The sequence below is a fragment of the Bos indicus x Bos taurus genome, chromosome 5 (assembly GCF_003369695.1).
Source record: "Bos indicus x Bos taurus breed Angus x Brahman F1 hybrid chromosome 5, Bos_hybrid_MaternalHap_v2.0, whole genome shotgun sequence".
NCBI classification, from domain to species: Eukaryota; Metazoa; Chordata; class Mammalia; order Artiodactyla; family Bovidae; genus Bos; species Bos indicus x Bos taurus.
Window position 1 is genome coordinate 4415791 of NC_040080.1, and position 24318 is coordinate 4440108.

General features: G+C 54.9%; 1 protein-coding gene across 1 annotated transcript in view; it reads left to right on the forward strand.

Annotated features, from left to right (window-relative positions):
• The first annotated feature begins 4264 nt into the window (after nt 1-4264).
• The window catches only part of KIAA0930 (KIAA0930 ortholog), a 43362-nt gene continuing 23308 nt past the window's right edge, over nt 4265-24318 (forward strand). The window contains exon 1 of the mRNA XM_027540531.1: nt 4265-4380. Coding sequence (XP_027396332.1) covers nt 4317-4380 — 64 coding nt within the window. The 5' untranslated portion in view covers nt 4265-4316. The remainder of the gene's footprint in view (nt 4381-24318) is intronic.

A 24318-nucleotide genomic window follows, 5' to 3' on the forward strand; every position in this document is an offset into this window, starting at 1 on the left:
GATGGCATTCGGGTCTATGGGCACAGATGTCAGGGAACGAAGCAACTGACCTATGAAAGCAGACCGCTTGTGCTTGATTTTCCTCTGCACTTTGCTTGATTGCTGCTCTAATGTTGTTTGCAAAGTAAACCTTGGGAAAAGAAGTGCTCAAGTAGAAAGTTTATATGATGCCCTTCATCTCAGCTTTGCCCACCGCATTGGTTAAGTGGCTAACAACAAACTACAGGTTAGAAGTAAGACTGGGGGCAGTGGGGAGGAGATGGGTTAAAAGCAAGGTGCAGGGAAGGCTGTGCTCTTTTCTGGAATCTCTGGGAGAGCATCTGTTTCCTGGCCTTTTCCATCTTCTAGAAGCTGCCTGCATCCCTTGACTCGTGGTCCTTTCCTTAACCTTCAACACCAGCAGCGCTGCATTTATCTGCTCACTTTTCTGTTGTCCCCTCTCTGACTACAGCCAGGAAACCTCCAATTTTAAGAACATATGTGGGGAGTCTGGCTAAGACTCTTAATGCAGGAGACCTGGGCTCAATCCCTGGTCAGGGAACTAGATCTCTCACGCTGCAAGTAAGAGTTCAACTGCCATGGCTAAAAGCTCCCATGTGCCACAAGTAAGACCCCGCACAGCCGAATAAATACATAATAGTAACAATAATAGAAAAAGAATGTGTGTGATTGCATTGGGTAAACATGGGTAATTCGGGATATTTTCTCCATCTCAAGATCCTTAACCTAATCGCATTTGGGAAGAGTTTTTTTTACCATGTAAGGTAATATACATTTACAAATTCCAGGGATTAGGGTTGGGCATCTTTGGGGACCAATGTTCTGCTCAGATGTTCTTTTCCCCCCTCAGTGGTGTCTCTAAAAATACACCCAGTTCTTTGCAGAAAAGAACATTTTCATTGTCATGGAAAATACGGCTACACCAAAATTCTTTCAAAGACTAAATCTTTTTATCTTTAATTCTATTTAACATTCTGCATATATACAGAAAAGTGTATAACTCATCAAGTTACAGTATGAGTTTTATAAATCGACCGCACCAATGTAAGCATCACCCACATCAAGAAACAGAACATGCCCTGGGACCCCAGAAACCCGGCTCATGCCCGCTTCAAGTCCAAGGTATTAGTCAACATTTGTTGACATTAAACAATTTCCTATGTGGGCAATACTTGGAGTATGATTGAATAAAAAGGAAAGAACCCAAGGGCTGTTCATTTCTTCATTCGATGAGTATTTTCTGGCACCTCTCCTGGGCTGGATGCCAGGGAAAATGGGATGAGCTGATTGGACAAGGGTCCTATGGCACAGAAGCAATAGAGGCAGCTAGTGTGTGTGTGTGTGTGTGTGTGTGTGTGTGTGTGGTGGGGGGTGAGGGGGTGGGAAGGAAGTTTGAGAAAGAGATAAAAATACAAATGCATTGGCCAGGCCTAATCAGAAGGCTTCCCATAGAATGTAGGCCCTGAAGGTGATCACGCAGAGGAAAAGAAAGGATTTCCAGCAAGTGGAGGCACAAAAGAAGGAGCGTCAGTGGGGTCGGGTGGAGTCAGGTGGAGTTAGGGGAAACAAAGAAAGAGCTGACCACTGGACTTTTCAGCCTGTGAGTCCTTGCTCAGTAATTCCTGTGTCCCATTTCATTTTTTAAAATCTTTCTCACAAACATTTTATTTATTTATTATTTTGGCTGCGCTGGGTCTTGGTCATGGTGCTGGGGGGGCTTTTCCTGTTGCAGAACACGGGCCCTAGAACACGGGATCAGTATTTGTAACACGTGGGCATAGTTGCCCCGTGGAGTGTGAGATCTTAGCTCCCTGACCAGGGAAGTCCCCCCATTTCCCATTTTACCAGCCCCAAATCCCAGCAGTCTGGACTCAGAACCAGAACCGTAGCCCTCAGGCCAGCGTCTTCCTTTCAAAGATGGGGAAGCAGTCCCGGGGAGAAGAGATTACACACACACACACACACACACACACACACACACACACACACGGCAGGTCATTGGCTTCATCAATTCTCTTCCTCCATATGCCTCTACAGAGCCTCCCAAACCCCACCCTCCCCATGCCTGGTGTGGGCACACAGGGGTCAGACCCCCGCCCTGCCACGAGGTGCTCAGGGTAGCACAAAAGTAGCCGTGAGGCCTGAAGCAGGACCCAGACCACCCACTTCTTCCTCGAGTGCTGTACCCCGAGGTCCCCCACTGCCTCCTCCATGCCCTGCTTCCTACCAGGCCTCTCAGTCATTCTTCATGTGCTCAATTCACAGGCATCTACTTGGTGGCGGGCCACGTGCCAGGCACAGGGAATACAGTGGTGCAGAAGACAGGCCCCTCCCTCAGTGGGGACGTCAGACAATAAAGAGAACACAGAGCTCTATAATGTAGTGTCAGCGGAGGGAAGTGACGTGTATGAAGAAAAACAAAGCAGGATAGGGACTTCCCTGGTCGTCCAGTGGCTGAGACTCTCAGCTCCCAATGCAGGGGACCTGGGTTCGATCTCTGGTTAGGGAACTAGATCCCACATGCCGCAACTAAGAGTTCAAATGCCCCAACTAAAGATACTGCATGCTGCAGCAAAGACTGAAGATCCCACGTGCTGCAACTAGGATCCAGGGGAGCCAAATAAATAAATCAATAAGAAACAAACAGGATAAAGGGGTTGAGGGGAGGGAAGGTGGTCTTTGAAGTTAGGTGGTTGGGGAATCTCTTTGAGGAGGTGACATGGGACCCAAATAAGATGAAGAAGCTTGAGTTACAAGGCTGGGGGACAGTTAGAAGGGTGGTCTGTGGACAGAGACTGGCATGACCATAGGGGGATGTCCTTGGAGATTTAGTGAGTGGGGAATGCCAGTTTCTCCCTTTCCATGTCCATCTCCCTAGTCCGCAGAAATGGGTTACCAGGGGTGAGATCAGGGAAGGGCCTCTAGCTACTTCCCTCCCAGATCTCCCTCTCAGTGGAGCCCAGCACAGGGACCGATGGTCCCACTGGACCTTGGTCTTTATCAGAATCACAAGTCCAGCTGATCTCAACTCCCTGCCCCCAACCCCCTCAGTTCAGTTCAGTTTGGTCGCTCAGTCGTGTCCCACTCTTTGCAACCCCATGGACTGCAGCACCCCAGGCCCCCTGTCCATCACCAACTCCCGGAGTTTACCCAAACTCATGTCCATTGAGTCGGTGACACCACCCAACCATCTCATCCTCTGTCGTCCCCTTCTCCTCCTGCCTTCAATCTTTCCCAGCATCAAGGTCTTTTCAAATGAGTCAGCTCTTCGCATCAGGTGGCCAAAATATTGGAGTTTCAGCTTCAGCATCAGTCCTTCCAATGAACACTCAGGACTGATCTCCTTTAGGATGGACTGGTTGGATCTCCTTGCAGTCCAAGGCACTCTCAAGTCTTCTCCAACCCCCTCGTACCTAGTTAACACTCAGAGAGAGACCCCATCACACGGCTGAGGAAGCAGGCTTTCTCAGTACCCTGCACTGTGGCAGGCGAAGGAGGCTGCGGTGGCAGGAAGGAAGGGCTTTTCCACTGTCCCCCACCCCCCGACGTGAGACCTGTTTCTGGGGGAGGGGTGACCCCTTTCTGGGTTCTGAAGAGGAAGTTCGCAGTGGAAACCGGTACTGACAACTTGATTGAGGAGAGAAGGGTGACAACGGGGAGGGCAAGTGACAAATTCAGTCCCTCACGGGGCAGCGTGTAGGGTGTGGAGCCGGCCGGGTTGGTCCCCCGCGGCAGGTCACAGGCGGGTGACCTGGGGCGTGGCCTGAGACGGGGGCGTGATCTGGGCGTGTCCGGGGTGGGACCTGGGCGCCAGGGGCGGGGCCTCGGTGATCATGGGGCGGGGCCTGGAGGATGGTGGCAGGATCTGGATGGGTGGGATGTGGTCTGAGGGCGGGCAGAGGCGGGGCTGGGGCGGGACCCGGGCGGCTTGGGGGAGGGGCCGGGCGGGGCCGGCGGCGGCCTGGAAGCGCGCAGGCGGTGTGTCAGCGACGCGGAGGTGCGCTGGTTTCGCCGGGCTCGGCGGGCGGCGACGGCGGCGGCGACGCGCACAAAGGCGGATTGTGGCTTCTCTGGTGCTGGCGGCGGGCGGCGCCGGGGCGGGGTCGGCGGGGCGCGCCCGGGGCCCCCGCGGGCACCGCGGCGCGGGCGATGAGTCGGGGCCCGGCATGGCCTCCGCGCGGCCGCCGGGCCGGGCCTGCGCCGCTGTGCCCGCGCCCGCGGGGCTCCGGGCCGGGCCGCCCGCCCTCCCGGCCGCCGCCGCCGCCTCCCCCGAGCCTGCGGGCGGCGCGGAGGCCGAGGAGCGCTCGCTGCAGCACATGCTGCGCGCCATAGCCGAGGAGCGCGGCCGCGTCAGCCTGCGCCGCGAGGTCTGCGGCCTCGGTGAGTGGGGCCGGGCGGGGGCGAGGCCGGAGCCGTGGTGGCGCCGGAGTGTCAGCGCGCGTCTCCGTTTCTACGCGTGTCTCTGAGTCTCCGCACGTCTGTCCCCGAGTGCATCTCGAGGGGGACCCCCGCTTGTCGCTCCAGGTCCTCGCGTCCTGGTCGTTCCCGCGCCCCCGCGTCTCCGTCTCTGATCCTGGTCCCTGGAGGGGTCCGGCACGCTCGCGTCCCTGCGTGTCTGTCCCCCTGTCCGCCCATCCGGGGGTCTGCCCGTCTTCTCCCTCCCTCTCCCCTCCTTGGCTCCGCCGGGTCTCTTCCGTCTCTGGGAAGCCCTCCCTGGGGCCTCCGTGCCGCGGCCGGCAGTGTGGACAGGGCAGGTCCCCGGCGCCCGAAGCCCTCCCCGGGGCCTCCGTGCGGCGGCCGGCAGTGTGGACAGGGCAGGTCTCCGGCGCCCGAAGCCCTCCCCGGGGCTTCCGTGCCGCGGCCGGCAGTGTAGACAGGTCAGGTCCCCGGCGCCAGAAGCCTTTGTCTCCCCGCGCGGCTCTGCGCCTTCGCTCTGACTGGGGACCTGTTGGACCCTGGGCCCCGAACCCACCCACTGGGCAGAGGGAGCGGGGCGGCCGCCCCTCAGGCTGTGATTTCCGCTCTACGGAGGCCCCGGGTCCTAGATCGGCCGGTGAGTGGGGGCAGCGGTGTCCAGTATTGTCTACAGGGAACCGGGGGTGGGGGGCTGCAGGCGGGGATGGGGTCTCCCGGCGCGGCTGGATGTGAGGTAATGGTTCCTGGTGGATCGTGTTTGGACTGAAGCGCTAGGAGGCCCCCACCCCCACCGCACCCCACCCCGTAGGGTGGGTTTTAAGGTTTTCTCTCTGCAAAGACCCCTCCCTTCCTCCTGCGGGAATGACTTCATTACCACGTTGTCACCTCCCACCCACCTCCCACCCCCCGAGTCTGGGCTGGGGACTTCTGAGGGGGCGACGGCAGCTTTTGGAGAAGGGAATGTCCACCTTGGAGATTCTATGGCCCCGCCTTCATTCACCGTTGGGGAAATTGGGTCCCAAAGAGCCGATATATCCCCCACCCCCAACCCACCTGAGGTCACAAGGCTTCCAGACCCCCTCAGCAGGCCACACCCTGGAGGCCGGGATGAGGGCGGGGATCAATTTGCATCCTCTTTTTTGTGGCGGGCAGGCTGCCCTGGAATGAAGCTTTCCTCACAAGTGGGGATGAGGGTGGTGGGCGTGAAGGTGAGGGTGTCTACAACACAGAGCTGGACAGGGACATAGGTTTCTCTGGTCTCTTCTGAAAAGGTGTCACTAATGAGTTCTGAGCAAAAACTGAAGGATCCTCATTCCTCCATTCAGCAAACGTTGGTTGAGCACCTACTCTGTGCCCGGCTGCATGCCCGCCCGGCAGGCTGCCTGTCACCTGGCACAGAGTGTCTGAAATGCGAGGGGTCGGAGCGACCATCTGCTCCAGGCACCTCTGCCCTGTTTGCTCAGCCTCCCTGGCACCCCTCCCCACTTCCCTGTCAGCCCATTCCTATGTCCTCTGAGCATCCTCTGCCCTGTTAGACAGTCCCTGCCCCGAAGGGCCTGCAGCGCCACCCTGTAAGCACAGTACTCATTGCCCTGGCACCTGGCGCTCCCCGAGCACTCGCTGTGTGCCAGGTGCTTTGTGCGGGTGCCCTCCATCTGATGCTGACTTTGCCCGAGAGGAGTGTGATCTCTGTTTGACCGACGAGGAGCCTGAGGTCCAGAGGGGCCCAGGGACAGCCTGCGAGGACGTCATACTGCTGGGGTTGACCGTGGTCGGGGCGACCCCGGGGCCTGGCCGCCCTGGATAATCCCAGCCAGGCTGCGTTGCTCCTGCTGTTCTGCTGCATCTGGGGAGGAGAACTGCGCCTGCTAGGCTGGGGACGCAGGCCGAGGGTCACACTGGTGCTGCGTCCCTCCTTCTCACCTCTACTTGCCCTTTACACACAAGGTCTCCCATCCTACCACCCCCAGCCCCTCAGAACTGTCCCTGTAGTGCTCCGGTGCGCTGCGCTTTTATCCCTGCTGTTTTCTGCTCCCGGGAGGCCACCTGTCCCGCACATTCACCGGCCCTGCAGACAGCTGCAGGTCTGCCTTCGGGCGTTAGCGCTGATGCCGCCACCAGGGACCCTTCCTCCGCCCCCTGTCCTGCTGTCTGGGCACTCATGTCCAGTGGGTCATTGGACTGCTGTGGCTCTGTGATGCTGTCTCCTCAGTTAGCAGGTGACCCCTCCAGGGCCTTGCCCACATCTGGGTCCCCCCCATCCCCCACCCAATGCCCAGCACGCAGCACGTGCAGAGCAGGTGCCCGGTGCTCATTCAGCAAAAGAAGGAGAGGATTACTTTCTGGACTGGGGAGTAAAGGGCATGGATGGCAAGGAAGTTAGGATCTTCAACTCATAGAAGGGCTCATGTTGCCCATCTCTTTCAGTTTTCAGACGAGAGATGTGATGTTCAGAGAGGGGCAAGCTAAACAGTGACTTCATGCCCAAGCAGAGTTAGGAGCGACTGGCCTGAGCACCTGGGTGTGAGCCAGAATGCCCTCCCCAAAGCACTTTGTACATCCAGTTGCTCCCGTCATCCTCTCATCTCCACTTTGCAGCTGGGACAACCTGTTACAGTTATGAATTAACTTAAATGTCCCAGATTGTTGTTGACTCAACCCTTAGGCTATTCAGAACTGTGCCATGCTCTCTGAGGTTGTTTTGAAGGTATGCAGGAGCCTCTAGGGGAGACCCTTGAACCTGGATGAGTCAGTGTCTGTCTATGAGATGGGAGAAATTGACTACCGTTGCCCCACACCTAACCCCCACCCTGGCCACTCCCCACATCATTGCTTGGCTGCTATGATGAAAGGCACCTTGGAGACCCAAACCTGATTTCTGAATCTTGTCCACTGTATCCTCTGCAGCGGAAGCATTTGTCTGAACACTCGCTCCATGCCAGATGGGGGATCAGCTTGGATCCCTACTGCATGGGGCGGGGGACCGGTGAGTGGGGAGAGAGCCAGGTACTCAGGTGAACTCTGTGGAATCAGCCAGGTCATTCTGAGCGGGGTTTTGGTGTTTTATCCACAGGAACCTGCCTGTGCTTCCAGAGAACTTGTGGGCCAAGCTGGCGGCTGGGTTAGCTTGTTCAGGGACCAAGAATCTCTGAGCTGGGAAGAGTGAGGTGGTCCAGTGCCCAGGTTTTGTGTGATGCCGACATCTGAACCAAAGGTGGAGATAGCCTGAGGCTTCCTCTCGGGGCTTGGGCCTTCTGATGGTTCTTGGACGTCAGCCCACGCACGCTGTGTGGACAGGCCCCCTTTAACACGGGCGTCATGCCACTGGCGTGTAGTCAGGTCATATGGACACAACCTGGGTGTGAGTTGCGGAAGGGCTCTGTGAGGGGAGGGGCCTCCTCACAATGCTTTTTTTGGTGCCCTGCCTAGGCTGAGCGTTATATATTTTTTACATTTTATTTTATTGGCTTTTTTTTTTTTTTATGGCTGAAGCCAGCCTGTGGAATCTTAATTCCCCAACCAGGAATTGAACCCGCACCCTCCGCAGGCAAAGTACAGAGTCCTAACCCCTGGAGCACCAGGAAGTTCCCAGGGCTGAGCATTTGAAGCATTTTGAAGTTCCTGGGCTCTCACCCCTGTTTAGGTAGCTTAGGGAACTTTCTCTGGAGTGCTGCGGGACCAAACGGGGTATTTCCCTTTCACCATGTCCTTTTATCCTCAAACTAATTCTCTTAAGGTAAGGATTATTAAACTCTTCTCTTTGTCCTGGTGGAGAAACACAGGTTCGGCGGTGAAGTAACGTACCCCAGTCCCGTGGCTGGTAAGTGGCGGAAGAATCTGCCTGAACCCCAGCTCTTAGCAGAGGTGAAGGCCCACATCTGTCCTCAGGTGACCCGATGTGGGCCTGCGTAGCTACCTGCCGCCAGGTGGCCTGGAGGTGGGAGAGGTGGTGAGGGGCACAAAGAGGGGACCCCTGTCCGCTGATGGGACGGGGCGGGGTCATGCCTTTGAGAGGGGGGCCTGAGGCGGGCAGAACTTGCCAGGCTGGAGCAGGGAGGCTTGAAGGGTGGCCACGGGAGTTGAGGCCGGAGCGGCGTTTGGGGCTCCGGGTGCCCGGCTGGGACTTCGGTGCTCCCGGGGCCCGCCCTCAGGCTGCTCTGTGGGTGTTTGACTTGAGGACCAGCTGGCACTTAGATAAGCTGTTAGTCCTGGGGGTGGGGGGCTCAGCCCGTCTGCCGTGTGCCAGCCCCACTGGGTCTTCACTTCTGTCTCCTGTGGAGGCAGCTTCTGCTGTTACCCCAGAGGAGGAAACCAGGCTTCAGAGAGGAAAGTGACTCCCCCAGGGTCACACAGCTGGGAGCTGGCAGAGCTGGGGTTCTCGGGGTTCCAGCCAAGGCCAGTCAGGCGCCAGGAGCCATCCTGCAGAGAGTTGATGGAATGAGGCCTACAGAGGGTTAAGGGGGCAGTTAGCCCTCTCCCGCGGGCCTCGCCTCTGCGCGGAACACCTGCACGCACCACCGCCACTGCGTTGGGAAGGTCCTTGCACGCTCCGCTGGGCCTCTGTCTGGCTCGGCGCTGTGTAGCTGGGGCGTCATGTCGGGCGGGAGATGTCTGTGGGAGGTCTGGCTGGAGGGGAAGACTGTGGGGCCTGTGCCTGCCATCCCTTGGGGCCTGTGTCCTCATCCGTGAAGTGGGGACGTCAGGGTCTGGAGGGTCGAGGGAATCATCAAGGAAAGGGCAGGCGCAGCCTCACGAGGCGGCGTAGGGCCACAGGAGCCGCGGCAGGACCGGGCCCCACGCCGCCCCAGCACGGGCTGGCCCTCGGTGCCGTCATCATTATAACGGGCACAGACCTCTGTCTGTGGAGTTGGGGCGGGACCCGAGCTCCGCAGATGATGGCTTCGCCGTGGCTGTGGCTGGTTTCCCGGGGGTCCCTGGGGCCGCCCCCAGCGCCAGGGCTGGCTGAGTTGGCCGTGGGCCAGTGCACAGGGAGGAAGTGTGGCCGTTGGAATGGCAGGGGGGCCTCTCTCGGTTCCTGCGCCTATTTTTAAGGCCTGTGGGTTCCGGCCTCCACCATTTCTGGGGCTGCCGGTGGGTCCTCTCTCAAGGTCGGGGCCCTGCGTTCTTTCAGAGAATGCTGAGGACGCGGGCCTTCACTAGGGAGACTGAGGCTCTGGGCTGCAGAGATTCTTGGCAGAGCCAGAGGGCGGTCAGCCGTGTTGGCACCCGCCGCCCTCCCCTGCCCTGGGCTGCAGTGCCTGCTGTGCCCCTGCCCCGAGGCCTTGCACAAGGCGCACCCCCTCCTTGAGGCAGTGGCTCCTTATTTACATCCGCCTCGAATACCAGCCAAGCCACCAGGCCCCTGAAGAGAAGCCCCGGGTGGGACACTTGTTTAAAAAAAACAACAAAAACAGCCTCAAAAACCCCAACAAAAATTTGTTTTTCCAATTAAAAAATGTTACATGCACAATATAGGAACTGGAAAATATTAAGAGAATGGAAAAAAAATCACTCATAGTTCCAGTTACACAGACACACATGGCATCACCAACTCAATGGACACGAGTTTGAGCAAACTCTGGGAGCTGGTGATGGACAGGGCTGACACTTTTAACTTTGCAAAGTCTCCATTTCCAAGCTTTCTGAAGCCCCTTAACAGATACTTGACATTCTACACATGAAGTTTCTTCATCATGCTTTCTCACTTAAAATTCCTAAAACATTCTCCATGTTGTTCAGACTCGAAGCATTATTTAAATGACTGCAGGGTAGTTGAGTGGATGTGCCATAATTTACTTAATTGGTCTTGTCTTGTGGGAAACTTAGTTTGGATCCAGTTTTTTGCTTCTATAAACAGCTTGCCACAAGCCTCTTCATCTGTGCGGAGCTTTCTGCAAGCGGAGGATTTCTTTGGGCCCCCAGCCCAGGAGGCTGTTTCTTAGAGGTTGCTGTCTGTGCCCCCAGGGCCGGACTGAGACCATGCGTAGATATGGCAGGTGGCAGACAGATGTTTACCAGACTCACGGAGGACTTTCTGAATTGCCGGGGCGGAGCGCTTCCGGGGCAGATGGTAGAGTCAGGTGGGCAGAGGGTGACGGTTCGTGCTGCCCCCGCATCCCGCCCAGCCCCTTCCCAGCCCAGCCCAGACCCTCGCTGGGTCCTCAGCCCCCAGTCCCGACTGCCCTCGGCCATCGGACACCATCTTCCCTCCAGGGATGTGTCGCAGGTACCTGCCCCTCAGCCTGGCCAGGCCTGGGCAGAGGTCAGCCCTTCCTGGCACCCCTCTCTCCCGTGGCCGAGTTCTACCTGCCCCGGGCCGTCCCTCACCCCCACCTCGGGTCCCCCTTGGGCTGCACTGCATCCCCGCAGCTGCCACCCCCGACCGTGTCGTACTCGACCTTGTCATACTCTGCTGCTCAAGCCCTGCAAGACTCCTCGAGGCAGCCAAGTCAGCTTGCAAGACCCTTTGTGACCTGGCCCCGCTCACAGCTGCTCCCCCGGCCGTGTGAGTCTTCTGGCGGGGGGTGGCGCTCCTCCATGGGGAGCCTCACCTCTCACTTCCTGCCCTTTCCTGACCTCTGGAGGGGCTCTGCTGCCCCTCTCCCCACCCTGTTCTTGGCACCTGTAGGGATGTCCGCCAGCAGGCCTGTGAGGCAGTCTCCTGTGTGTGGCCTCCTCTCCCTCACCTCCCCTGCAGGGCCACTGGGCTGGCTCCGGGTCGCCTGTGCCAGCTCATGGCAGAGCAGGCCCAGGGCCGGGGCTGGGGGCAGTGAGCGGGAGGGGTCGGGTGGGGGAGGGGGGTGCGGGGGGAGGGCTTGGTGTCTGTTGAGTGAAGACAGTGGTCATTCTTAGGAAGCAGCCCTTGTGTAGGGCAGTCATCAGGGTATGGGGGGTCCTGCCTGGCAGAGACAGAGCAGAGAAGGTTCAGAGGTTGAATGCTGTGTCACTTTGGGGACGTTACTGCTGTTCTCCGATCCCCTGGAGGAGTGGGACTGCTTCTGCCCTGCGTCCACCTCAGGCAGAAGTCGGCCTGCAGACCTGGAGCCCAGGGAGGGTCACCGAGGCTCCCCAGGACAGGTTTCGGCCCTGGGTCAAGTCCGGGGGATCCCGTGGGAGTTGCTGCAGGCAGGGCCCTTCCCCCGCCCAGCCCTCGGTTTCCTCTTGGGTAAAACGGGGAGGGGAGGTTGACTGGCCCACTGTTCACAGCCCGTGGTTCTGGGACACTTGGTCACCAGTGCACATGCCTCTAACACCGAGCCACCAAGCTTCGGGGAGGACCGTGCTGCTGTGGTTCAGGACAAGGGAAATGAAATTGGGAGAAGCAGACGCAGGAGGAACCATGCAGCCCACCCCAAGGTGGACATAAGAACCGGGCCATCCACCACCCAGAGCTGCCGCGTCATGCTTGGGACAGTAGGCTTCACACCCGGCGAGCCCCGCAGCTCGGTCTGCAGGTCCGTCCTTCTGATCCCCAGCTTGTGGGAACTGGTGCTGCCTCGGGTGGTCCCCAAGGCTGTGCCCCGCTTCCGGGAGGGGGGGCCTGGGTTTCAGGCTCCCCCCTGATCTGTGGAGGAGGGAGCTGCCCCCCAAGTGGAGCTGGTCAGCTCCTGGGAGTCCTTATCCCACCCCCGCTCCCTGCAGCAGACCCTGAGGAGTCAGGGGGTCAACCTAGGGGAGAGGTTGTGCAGGGAGCAGGGGCCATCCCAGTCTGTGTCAGGAGCCCCTCTCCAAGTTGGGGAGGCCGCTTCCCTCCCCGAGCAGCCACTGTTCCGTCACTGCGAGCCCAGCCCTGGTCACCCCCTGGCAGCCGCGGCGAAGGGGACGTCACCTCTGCTGGTGGACCGAGGTGATGGGCCTCAGAGACACGAGGGCCCCTGGTCAGGGTCCCAAGTAGTCTGTGCGGGTTCTGTACCCAGGCCTCCTGGGCTCGAGGCTGTGTCTGTGCCTGCCTCACGCGGACATCCATTTCCCCAGAGGCATGTGTGCCTTTTCTTCCCCGTGGCCTCACCCTGGCCTAGTGTATTAAGAGGAACCCCGGCTGCTGCTCTTCACAGGGAGGGACCTCTTCGAAGAAGCGAGAGTGAAGGAGGGAAATGAAAGAGGAGGACTGCCTGGGAGGGGCATTCCGGGGCAGGAAGCCACGGGGCTGAGGGCTGGAATTGCACAAGGCTGCCCCCACCCCCCAGACCCTGGGAAGGAGGAGAAATGAGAGGAGCCGCCCCTGGGGGAGGGGCGGTGTGTTTGGGGGGAACTCAGTGGGCGACACCTGAAGCGCCCGTGTCTGTTGACTGCCCAGGGCCTGGTCGGGGGAGGCGGGCAGGCCTCGAGTCGTAGCTTCCCGCAGCGGGTCACACGTTGGAAGCGCTTAGTAAACCTCAGCCTGCACCCTGAAGCCCGCAGGAGCAGCTGCTGGGGTGCGACCATGAGCAGGGCAGTCCTTCTGCCTGGGCTCCCTGGGTGGGCTGGCCCAGCTGACCTGGGTCCCCAGCCCCGAGCCTGGTTTGTGGGCGGGGGTGGGCACCCACACGGCCTAGGGTTGCTGGGTGGCACCCTGCTCGGGCACAGCTGTGAGCCTCTTGCAGGGCTGGCCTGGGCTTCTGGGCTCCCACCGTGTGCCTCGTGCTGTGTGACTCCGTGGGAGGAAGCGGGATAGTGACCAGGGCAGGGACCAGGTGACCTCCAGCCGGGGCAGGTGGGCGGGAACTGGGGCGGCCAGGCCATGGCCCCTGTCTGGGCTGGGCACCTTGCGTGGGTGTTCATGGAAGGTCACTCAGGAGAACGGCCCCTCCTCGTCCTGGAGGCTGGTTGATGTGCTGGACAAAGCAGTGAGTCGGGAGTTGGCTTAAGGCCACGTTGGTGCTGGCGATGTGGGGTTTGAACGGGGAGCTACTGTTTTGGCCTGATGAGCGGGCAGGCAGGCTCGAAGCCATCTGGGAGCGGTTACTAGGGAGCGGGCTGGCCACAGTCCCGTGACGGTGGCCGCAGGACTGTGGGGTTTGCACGCAGTGCTGCTTCGGAGAATCCAAAGGATCGCTTTTGGGAACTGTGGGGGCCGTGGGAGCTCGAGTCCCACCCATGAAAGTGACCTTGAGGTCGGGTCCGGGTTTCTTCCTCACTGCACCCAGGCCTCAGGTGATGCCCAGCATGGGGCAGGTCAGGGTGGGGGCTGAACCCGACCTGGAGCTGGCCAGTGGGGATCAAGGCCTCCCTGCGGGGGAACCCAAGGGTGTAGGAGCCCTTGAAGGATTTCGCAACACTGCACACATTGTGAGAAGGGACTGTGGCTTTGGGCTGGGTTTAAAGCCGACGTGTTCTCCGAGTGAACCGGAAACCTGAGTGTGTCACAGTCACACGGTCGTTGGTTCAGCGTGGCTGACTCCCTGTTTGGGCCCTGCCCTGTGCTGGGTGCTCCGCCACTCTGCCAGCGAGCTGCCTGCTCACGGTGGGGGGACACACACAGGTGGTTAGTGTGACGAGGCCCCACCCAGGGCTGAGCGCTGGGCTGCGGTTGGGCCTGCCCCCTGCCAGCAGGGTGACCTCAGACAGGTGAGTCACACCTGCAGCCTCCACCTCCTCCTCAGCGGAGTGAAGACACTAACAGGTGCTTTAATTGAGTGTTAGCAGCTGAACCCGTCAAGATGCACACGCTTCAAGCTTCTGATGACTTCACAAGCCTCCAGTGTACATGTATATAGGATACTCCCATCACCTCCCTGGGGCAAACCTCCCATCACCTCCCTGGGGCAAACCTCCCATCACCCCCCTGGTGAAAACCTAATACTGAAGCTGCAGCTGAACCCAGAGCCAGTACTTGGTGGTGGCTGCCCGTCTTTCCTCACCGTCTCCTTTTGCACAACATGTGGGTAGAAATCTGGCTCTGACTTCCACTCCTCGTCTTCTGGGGTCCATTCCTCAGCACGCTAAGTTTTCCCCCTTGTTTTGTTGGCATCTTGTTTTTTCGTTGGTGCGGGGGCATTTGTTATCCCTTTCTTTTGTATGTGATTTGCAATGATGCGCTTACCCAGCTAACCCTTGAATTGCACTTTTTAATAAATACTTGTAACAGTGAACACATTTTTTGATCTTTAGAAGATCACGTGCGGTCAAGTGGCTCGTTGGGTCGGGGAGGTGCTTGGTGGGGGATGCGGATGGTGGGGACGGGCCCCCCGGAGGTGATGGCGAGCTGACCTGCATAAGCCAGATTGGGCTGAGCCCCGGAAGAGACTCCACGGTGAGGGGAGGGGTGGCTGAGGATGCGTAGGGTGTTCAGTCAGGGAAGAAGGTGTGGGGGGTGGCTGGAGCGTGGGGGACCACACTGCCCTCTGGAACGGGTTCTCTGGAGGGCCTGGCTCCTCTGGGGAGGAAGGCTGGACTTTCCCTGAAGAAGAAAGGAGCCAGGCAGGTGATGGCTCTCCTGGTCAGGCCCCTGAGCATCACTGAAACCCCGAGCTTCCCTGGGGCTGCAGCAGAGGACCGGCCTGGCCCATGGGGTGGCTCACGTGGGGCCCGTCTGACCAGCTCTCCATCCAAATGCCTCATTGGGGCAGCCCTGGGCCTCCCCGGGCAGCTTCTTTGTCCTCTGTGCCCCGGGGGCGGGAGCACGGAGAGCCACGAGTTGATGAAAGGCCTATTGAGGGGCCACAGAAGCCTATTCATGCTGCCCTGGCTGCCCGGGGGTGGAAGTGGCCGAGTGCTGCCCAGCCTCTCCCCAAAGAGGCCAGCTGACCCCCCGGCCTTCGGGAGGGGCCGGGCTGAGCTGGGCACCCCCAAGCCAGGCAGCTCTCAGGAGGCCTCCCGCGGGGCCCTTGGGCAGGCTGGACACCCAGCATCCACAGGCGCGGGTCACGCCTCCGCCCCTTCCTCGTCTCCACAGCAGAGAGGCTCCATCTCAGCCCCTTCAGGGCCCCAGTCCTCTGAGGGTCCGCACAAAGCCCCACCCTGCCAGAGGCCACGTGCGGTCCCGGCCCCCCAGCCGTGGCCCCTTCCCCTGTCCCACCCCCTCTCCAGGAGGCCTTGAGTGCTGGTCCCCAGCCCCCTGAACCTCCCCCCTTCGGGGTGCGCTCCCTGACGTCCTGGCCGGGTGCAGCGCTGTGGTGCCTGCCCTCCCCACCCTCCCGACGCAGCTGTCCTGAGACCGATAGGTGTCCCTTCACGGGAGCTCCAAGAACTCCCGGACCGTGGTCTTTTGTGTCTCAGTGCAGAGGAGAATTCAGCGAGAGCGGAGTGGCTGATGAGAACTGGTTTGCTAGACTAGGACACTTGTGAGGCTTGCTAGCGGGCGGGTGAGAAAGCCACACCCCAAGAACTCAGTGGGCTGCAGTTTCCTGTGAAAGTGTTAGTCTTTTCAGTCGTGTGTCACTCTCTGTGACCCCGTGGACTGCAGCCCGCCAGGCTCCTCCGTCCATGGAGTTCTCCAGGCAGGAGTACTGGAGTGGGTTGCCGTACCCTTCTCCAGGGGATCTTCCTGACCCAGGGATGGAACCCAGGTCTCCCGCATTGCAGGTGCATTCTTTACCATCTGAACCACTAGGGAAGCCCCACAGTTTTATAGTCAAAGGAAAAGTGGGGAGGGGGAGAAGACCTTCTTTGTCTTTCTTGCGTAGACGTCATGCTTCCATTACCAGCTCCTCCTCCAGGCTGGGCAGGGGAGTTTCCTTCCACAGATGGTTTTTCGCGGGTGCAGAGAGCATGTCCTTGTGATCGCTAGCTCACCAGGCTCGCTGGACAGGATAGAGGTCTCAGGCCGCCTCTGTTTTATTGCTCTGGGTCACGTCTCGTGCTTCTGCCGTGTGGTTTGGTTGCTAGGCAAGCCTGCTTGGTTGCGTGGTTAAGCGAGCGTGCTTTCTCGAGCAATGATTAAGTTCCAGAGGTCTCCCGTATTTTTCTACTCACAGTCCCGTGGTGGGACCGACTATTTAATCACCTATCTGTCCCTGTGATTCCCCCCTCCAGGTGTTTATCCTTTTATGCATAAAAGGGGGTGAGGGTGATGGTCCTTCAGTCATTAGCTCCTTCCAGCTGAGATGGGCAGAGGCCTGCCTGGGGAAGGAGCAAACAGCCGGCTTATTGCCCGTCTCTGCTGGGAGAACTGCCAGTCATTGTCATTCTGGTTAACATCACCCTTTTCGCTCTCTTAGAAGTTAAGCGTTGGAGAACGAGTCTCCAAAAAGATGTGTATGAAAAGAAATACAGCAGTAAACATCAGAAAAGTCATTCAAAGAGATTACAATCATGATTTTGAAGATCCAAAACATTTTTTAACCCCGACAGTTTCCAAATCCGGAAGGGGGTCACTTAAGGCCTCAATTTGTTTTGAGTTAGGCCCAGAATCTCAGTGTTTTATATTTCAGGGTCTGTTGAGTCTTTTATTTCAGTTACGGGTTTAATCTGTACCTTTTTTTTTTCTTTTTTTCTGTTAATAACATTTGGTGATGAGGGTAGCTTTCTTGTCCCTTGAGAGAGAGGGTGGCCCCTAATTTAGTTAACGAGTAAGTTTCTTTTCTTAAAGAAATAGGACAATCAGGCACAAACAGAAAGCAGAGTAGAAGCAACGGGTGTTGATGCCACAGAAAATGGGTCCCGGGAAAGTGTGCCCCGCCTCCTTCCTGCCACTGCCGTTACACATTCCCTACAGTTGTCAAGGTTTTCAGTCATTTGGGTTGAAACCCAGGAGGCTGCACCAGTGTATATGAGAAATCCCGTCAAGTGGCCGCATTTCAGTGAGCACCGAGGCTCAGCCTCAGTTGCACAGACGCCACCTCGAGGCGGAGCCACCTCTGGCTTTGGGCCCCGTCAGTCTTCTGACTGTGAAGCTGTCAGTGACCGAGGGGCCCCTCGCTCGCTGGTGCCTGAGGTATTCCCTCTGTCAGTGCCCTGTCGACCCCTGGTCAGGGAGCTAGGTCCCCTGTGCCGCAACTAAAGATCCCACGTGCCACAGCGAGGACCAGAGACCCCACGCCCTATGAGGACTGAAGATCCCGCGCACTGCAGCTGAGACCCGGCTCAGCCACATAAATAAATGTATTTTTAAAAAGCCATTTATATCTCCCTTTGCCTTTCCATTCTGCTTCATTTTATTCTGCACTCGTATGAAACTTACTTGTTAAGAAAATTAACCCTCATTTAAGAGCTCCGGTAATTTTTCCAGCGTGGTGTTTGTTTTTGCCTTTATTTATGGTGTGTAGGGCTTTTTGTTTTCTATAGAAATTTTTTATGGACTTTGATTTATCTATCATCCTTTTTTTTTTACTATCATTCTTTTCTTTTTACTATCATTCTTTTCTTTGACAGCCTCCTCTTTCCGAAAGAATCAAAAAAACTCATGCATGGTTTATTTCATTTTCTTATGATTTTACTTTTAGCATCAGAAGTGTTTCTCTTTCCAAAATTGATTTTGGTCTGAGCAGGGGCCCCGCCTCATTCTCTTTTCTCTGCTGGCCAGTCTGTCCAAGACCATCTGTTGAAGAACCAGCTTTATCCTACTGACATAAAGGACAAATCTTTATGTGAACTAAATTACCCTGTGTTTTCATTCTGGTTTTATGCTTTCTCTTCTGTTCTATTGATCAGTCTAATTGTGTACCAGCACCACCTCGCTTTCCTTAATCACTCAGTTCATCTCCCTCCCTTAATTAGCCAATATTTATTGTTTCCTACAAGTCAAATACTGTTCTAGGAGCTGTGTACAGCAGTGAACAAAACAAGGAGGGAAGGTGCTCTGTTAGGACAGATGGGTTCTAGTGAGGCAGGTGCTGGCACTTGAGGGCCCCAGGCCAGCTCCAGCCTGCTGCCCGTTGTTGTAAATGAACTTCTTGGCACATCGCCATGCCCATTTCTTTATGTAGTGCTGTGGGTGATCTTGTAGTTGAGACAGGACCATATGGTCTGCAGAGTATTTTCTGTCTGGACCTTAATAGAAAAAGGTTTCTGGCTGCTGTACTTGGGAAAGACTGAAGGCAAAGAAAACAGATAAAATAGATACGATGCTATCCAGTGGTAGCAGTGGTACAGGTGCTTTGGGAAGGCCCCCCCGAGAAGGTGGGCGTTTGAGTAAAGAGCTAAGGGAGCGACTTCCCTGGTGGTCCAATGGCTAAGAGTCCGTGCTCCCAGTGCCCTCCCTGGTCAGGGAACTAGATCCCACATGCCACAACTGAGTTTGCCTGCTTCAGTTAAAAGGTCATTTGAAAAGACCCTGATGCTGGGAAGGATTGAAGGCGGGAGGAGAAGGGGACGACAGAGGATGAGATGGCTGGATGGTATCACCGACTCAATGGACATGAGTTTGGGTGGACTCCGGGAGTTGGTGATGGACAGGGAGGCCTGGCGTGCTGCAGTCCATGGGGTCACAAAGAGTCAGACATGACTGAGCGACTGAACTGAACTGAACTGACATGCCTCAAAGATCCTGCCTGCTGCAGGTAAGAACCGGGGAGGCGAGGAAGGAAGCCTCATGGAGGATTTGGAGCAGGAAAGTGACAAGAACTGTTTCAAGTCTGGGGGCCGTTTAGGAAGCTGGGACAGTTCACACCGGCAGGAAATGGTGGTGCTTGGCCCCGGCTGGAAGAGTGGTTTGTGGGAAGCAGTTGGATTCCAGATACATTTAAAGATAGAATCAATGAAATGATGCAGAGATGAAGTCAGAGAGTTCTGCAGGAAAACAAAAGACAAACCCACCAAACAATGGTAGAATTGAACAAATTTGTCAGTTCACTTGTCTGTCCAAGTAAGAGAGGACTGAAAAGTTTCCGTTGGAATCAACATCTGGTGAGACAATAGCTAGAGGTGTCGTGGGGTTAAGAGAGGGTTTGTGGTTTTTCTTTAACTTGGGTAATTCTTGAGTATTTTTTTGGGGGGGGGGAGTCTTTTGGTTAGAAGTGAAGAAACTTATCCATGGCAGCTTAGAAAGGGAAAATAAATCTGAAAAAGAATATATTATATATAGGTATCTGAATTATATGTATTTACATAACTGAATCACTTTGCTGTGGACCTGAAACTCTACATTGTAAATCAGCTGTCTTCAGTGGGGACTTTCCCGGTGGTCCAGTGACTGAGACTCTGCCCTTCCGATGCAGGGGGCCCTGGGCTTCATCCCTGGTCAGAGAACTAGATCCCAGGGGTCGCAACTAAAGGTTCACACGCTGCAACTGAGATCCCACGCGGCCAATAAGGGCTGGCGCTAGTGGTAAAGAACCTGCCTGCCGGCGCAGGGGGTACAGAGATGCAGGTTTGATCCCTGGGTCCCGAAGATCCCCTGGAGGAGGGCATGGCAGCCCACTCCAGTATTGTTGCCTAGAGAATCCCGCTGACAAGAAGCCAAGCGGGCTACAGTCCATAGGGTTGCAAGGAGTTGGACATGACTCAAGTGACTTAGCACGCATGCACACAGCCAAATATTAAAAAAACCCCAACAACACTATACTTCAATTTAAAAAAGTAAAAAGAGAAATGTATTGGCTAACAATCTAGAAGATTGAAATCTAAGCCTCCGGAAGACTGGGGAAGCCCAACACTAAGAACTTGAGTGGATCTCCTCTCTCTGTCTGTGACCTCTTGTCTCTGGCTGTCTCCTCTCGCAAGTCGTCCTCCTCCACGTGGCAGGACAGGCGCTGTACGATTTGGGTTGATGGTGACACAAGGGCTTAGCTTTCCGAGTGTGTTTCCATATGAGAGGATTCATGGCCCCGCGTCACTCTTTCTGCATTTTCCTGGCTGTTTTTATTTTGAAACATTCTTGGCATTTTCTCTTGGGTCATGTTAAATTAGGTAGAATTGCTGCCTCCGTGATCTGAATATTCTACTATGATTATGTTTCTTGTGGTGCTCTGTGATCAGTGAGCTTCGATGTCAACACTGCAAAAAGATTGTGACTTCCTGCAGACTCAGATGACGGTTAGAATTTTTCAGAAATAAAGGATTTTTAAATGGAGGTATGTTTTCGATTTCTCAGACATAATGCTATTGTGCACTTGCTGCTGCTGCTGCTAAGTCGCTTCAGTCGTGTCCGACTCAGTGCGACCCCATAGACGGCCTCCCACCAGGCTCCCCCGTCCCTGGGATTCTCCAGGCAAGAACACTGGAGTGGGTTGCCATTTCCTTCTCCAGTGCATGAAAGTGAAAAGGGAAAGTGAAGTCGCTCAGTTGTACACTTGCTAGACTACAGAACTGTATACTCGTAACTTTTAATTCAGCAAGCCAGGCTTCAGCAATATGTGGACCGTGAACTTCCAGATGTTCAAGCTGGTTTTAGAAAAGGCAGAGGAACCAGAGACCAAATTGCCAAATCTGCTGGATCATCGAAAAAGCAAGAGAGTTCCAGAAAAACATCTATTTCTGCTTTATTGACTATGCCAAAGCCTTTGATTGTGTGGATCACAGTAAACTGTGGAAAATTCTGAAAGAGATGGGAATACCAGACCACCTGACCTGCCTCTTGAGAAACCTATATGCAGGTCTAGTCAAGGCTATGGTTTTTCCAGTGGTCATGTATGGATGTGAGAGTTGGGTTGTGAAGAAAGCTGAGCACCGAAGAATTGATGCTTTTGAACTGTGGTGTTGGAGAAGACTCTTGAGAGTCCCTTGGACTGCAAGGAGATGCAACCAGTCCATTCTGAAGGAGATCAGCCCTGGGATTTCTTTGGAAGGACTGATGCTGAAGCTGAAACTCCAGTACTTTGGCCACCTCATGCAAAGAGTTGACTCATTGGAAAAGACCCTGATGTTGGGAGGGATTGAGGGCAGGAGGAGAAGGGGACGACAGAGGATGAGATGACTGGATGGCATCACCGACTCAATGGACAAGAGTTTGGGTAGACTCCGGGAGTTGATGATGGACAGGGAGGCCTGGCGTGCTGCAATTCATGGGGTCGAAGAGTCGGACACGACTGAGTGACTGAACTGAACTTTTAATTCACTGGGAAACCAGTACATGTGATTCACTTTATTGTGATATTTGCTTTTATTGCCCTGGTCTGGAACCAAACTCCCAACATCTCCAAGGTCTGCCTGTAATAGTGGGTTGTGATGATACTCACTTCGTCTCTTTTTTAAATATTTATTTCTTTGGCTGTGTGGGGTCTTAGTTGCAGCATGTGGGGTCTGTTAGCACTCCCCTGACCAAGGATTGAACCTGGGCCTCCTGCATTGGGAGTTCGGAGTCTTAGCCACTGGACCACCAGCGAAGTCCCCATTTCTAGTTTTTTCTAGTTGAGATGCATATCGTGTTTAAGGAAGTATTTGCTTATTTCTATTTTATAGGGAATTTTTTTAAAATCAAGAATGAGTATTTAATCTTACTGAATGTTCTCCCAGTATCTGTGAATACGATCATGTGTTACTTCTCATTTGAACTATAACTTTATCATGAATATATAACTAGATTTCCTAGTATGGGACCATTCTTATATTTCTGAGTTAAATTCTACTTGGCATACTTTTAACAGATGGCTGGATTCTATTAAATACATCATTTAAGATTTTTATGTTTGTGATGAGTGCAGTTAGCCCATAATTTTCTCTGTGTTGTTTTGGGGGGTCAAGGCTGTACCTTCTTGTTAAAAAGAATTTGCAAGTTTCTCAGGCTCTTAAAAACTTGTGCATAGCATTTGAGCTATCTGTTTCTTGAAGATCTGGTAGTGAGTGACTGATAGTTGCCCAGTCATGCCTGACTCTTTGCAACCCCATGGACTGTAGCCTGCCAGGTTCCTCTGTCCATGGAATTCTCCAGGGAAGATTACTGGAGTGGGTTGCCATTTCCTTCTCCAGGGGATCTTCCCGACCCAGGGATCCTGCATTGCAGGAGAGTCTTTACCATGTGAGCCACCAAGGAAGCCTACTATTAAGAGACATTTCTAAGTATAAAGACAGGTCAACTTAAAAAGTATCAGCAGATACATGCTTGACTTTATTTTATAATCTATAGACAATACATTAGAATATGTAGTGAATCCATACAACTTTTCCAAAGGAAAACCCAAGACAGAAGTAGAAGATCTGGTAACATCCTCTCAAAAACGTCTCTTGGCTGCAGCGCGCTTGCTTAGGGAGTAGCTCTGGGGCAGTTTTCTGTATTGTAATACATGCCCATGGTTTCTTTCTTTTTTGGCCTTGCTGTGCCGCTTGCAGGATCTTAGTTCCCCGACCAGGGATTGAACCTGTGCTTCCCTGCAGTGGAAGCGAAGAGTCCTAACCACTGGACCACCATGACCATCATTTTTAACGGCTGTAAAGTGTTTTAAGTACTGAGTTACCATAGCTTGTTTCACCTGTGTGGTTTACTGGTCTGGAGAAGGACTGGGGTGGTTTTCAAGGAATGCCTCCTGAAATCCAGTTCATGACTGTTCCGGAGCTCTGGTTAGTGAGAGATAATTCCAAGTTATCAACAGGAGCAACAGCATGTTCATCCACTGAGTGTTGAGGAGGCGCCTGTTAGCATTCTGAGCACCTGGGGTTAGCTCTAATCTCGAGGGAGGCTGTAGGATAGAGCTACTGGGCTCTCAGATGTGCAGTGGGAAGTTTTGGAAGCCTGAGTTGATTTCTTGGTTGCTCACCAGCGACCCTTCAGTGTCCTCATTATACAGTGGCTGGAAGACCCCAGGCCCGGGGTCTTGGAAAGAGTAGGAGGGGCTGGGTTTGAGCCTCAGAAGCTCTTGAGCTACTGGATTCCCAAGCTTCTGTGGCCTTATCTTTAAACTGAAGCCTGAGGATTTTTTAAGCTCAGGTTATCCCACCTTATCAGTTAGAAGCAACAGTTAGAACTGGACATGGAACAACAGACTAGTTCCAAATAGGAAAAGGAGTACATCTAGGCTGTATATTGTCACCCTGCTTATTTAACTTCTATGCAGAGTACATCATGAGAAATGCTGGGCTGGATGAAGCACAAGCTGGAATCAAGATTGCCGGGAGAAATATCAATAATCTCAGCTATGCACATGACACGGCCCTGATGGCAGAAAGTGAAGAATTAAAGAGCCTCTTGATGAAAGTGAAAGAGCAGAGTGAAGAAGTTGGCTTAAAGCTCAACATTCATCATGGCATCTGGCCCCATCACTTCATGGGAAATAGATGGGGAAACAGTGGAAACAGTGACAGACTTTATTTTGGGGAGCTCCAAAATCACTGCAGATGGTGACTGCAGCCATGAAATTAAAAGACGCTTACTCCTTGGAAGGAAAGTTATGACTGATCTAGACAGTATATTAAAAAGCAGAGACATTATACTGTCAACAAAGATCCATCTAGTCAAGGCTATGGTTTTTCCAGTGGTCATGACTATAAAGAAAGCTGAGTGCTGAAGAATTGATGCTTGTGAACTGTGGTGTTGGAGAAGACTCTCAAGAGTCCCTTGGTCTGCAAGGAGATCCAACCAGTCCGTGCTAAAGAAGATCAATCCTGGGTGTTCATTGGAAGGACGGATGCTGAAATTGAAACTCCAATACTTTGGCCACCTGATGCGAAGAGCTGACTCATTTGAAAAGACCCTGTTGCTGGGAAAGATTGAAGGCAGGAGGAGAAGGGGATGACAGAGGATGAGATGGTATCACCGACTCAATGGACACGAGTTTGAGTGAACTCCAGGAGTTGGTGATGGACAGGGAGGCCTGGCGTGCTGTGGTCCATGGGGTCACAAAGAGTCAGACACAACTGAGCGACTGAACTGAACTGATCCCACCTTATCAAGTTGCCATGGCGATCTGGAGAGGTCACAGGGGAATGGACTTTATAAACTGTAGTGCATGCTAAGTCGCTTCAGTCGTGCCCAGCTCCTTGCAACCCCATGGGCTACAGCCCACCACGGTCCTCTGTCCATGGGATTCTCCAGGCAAGAGTACTGGAGTGGTTTGCCATTCCCTCCTCTAGGGGATCTTCCTGACCCAAGGATCGAACCCGCATCTGTTAGGT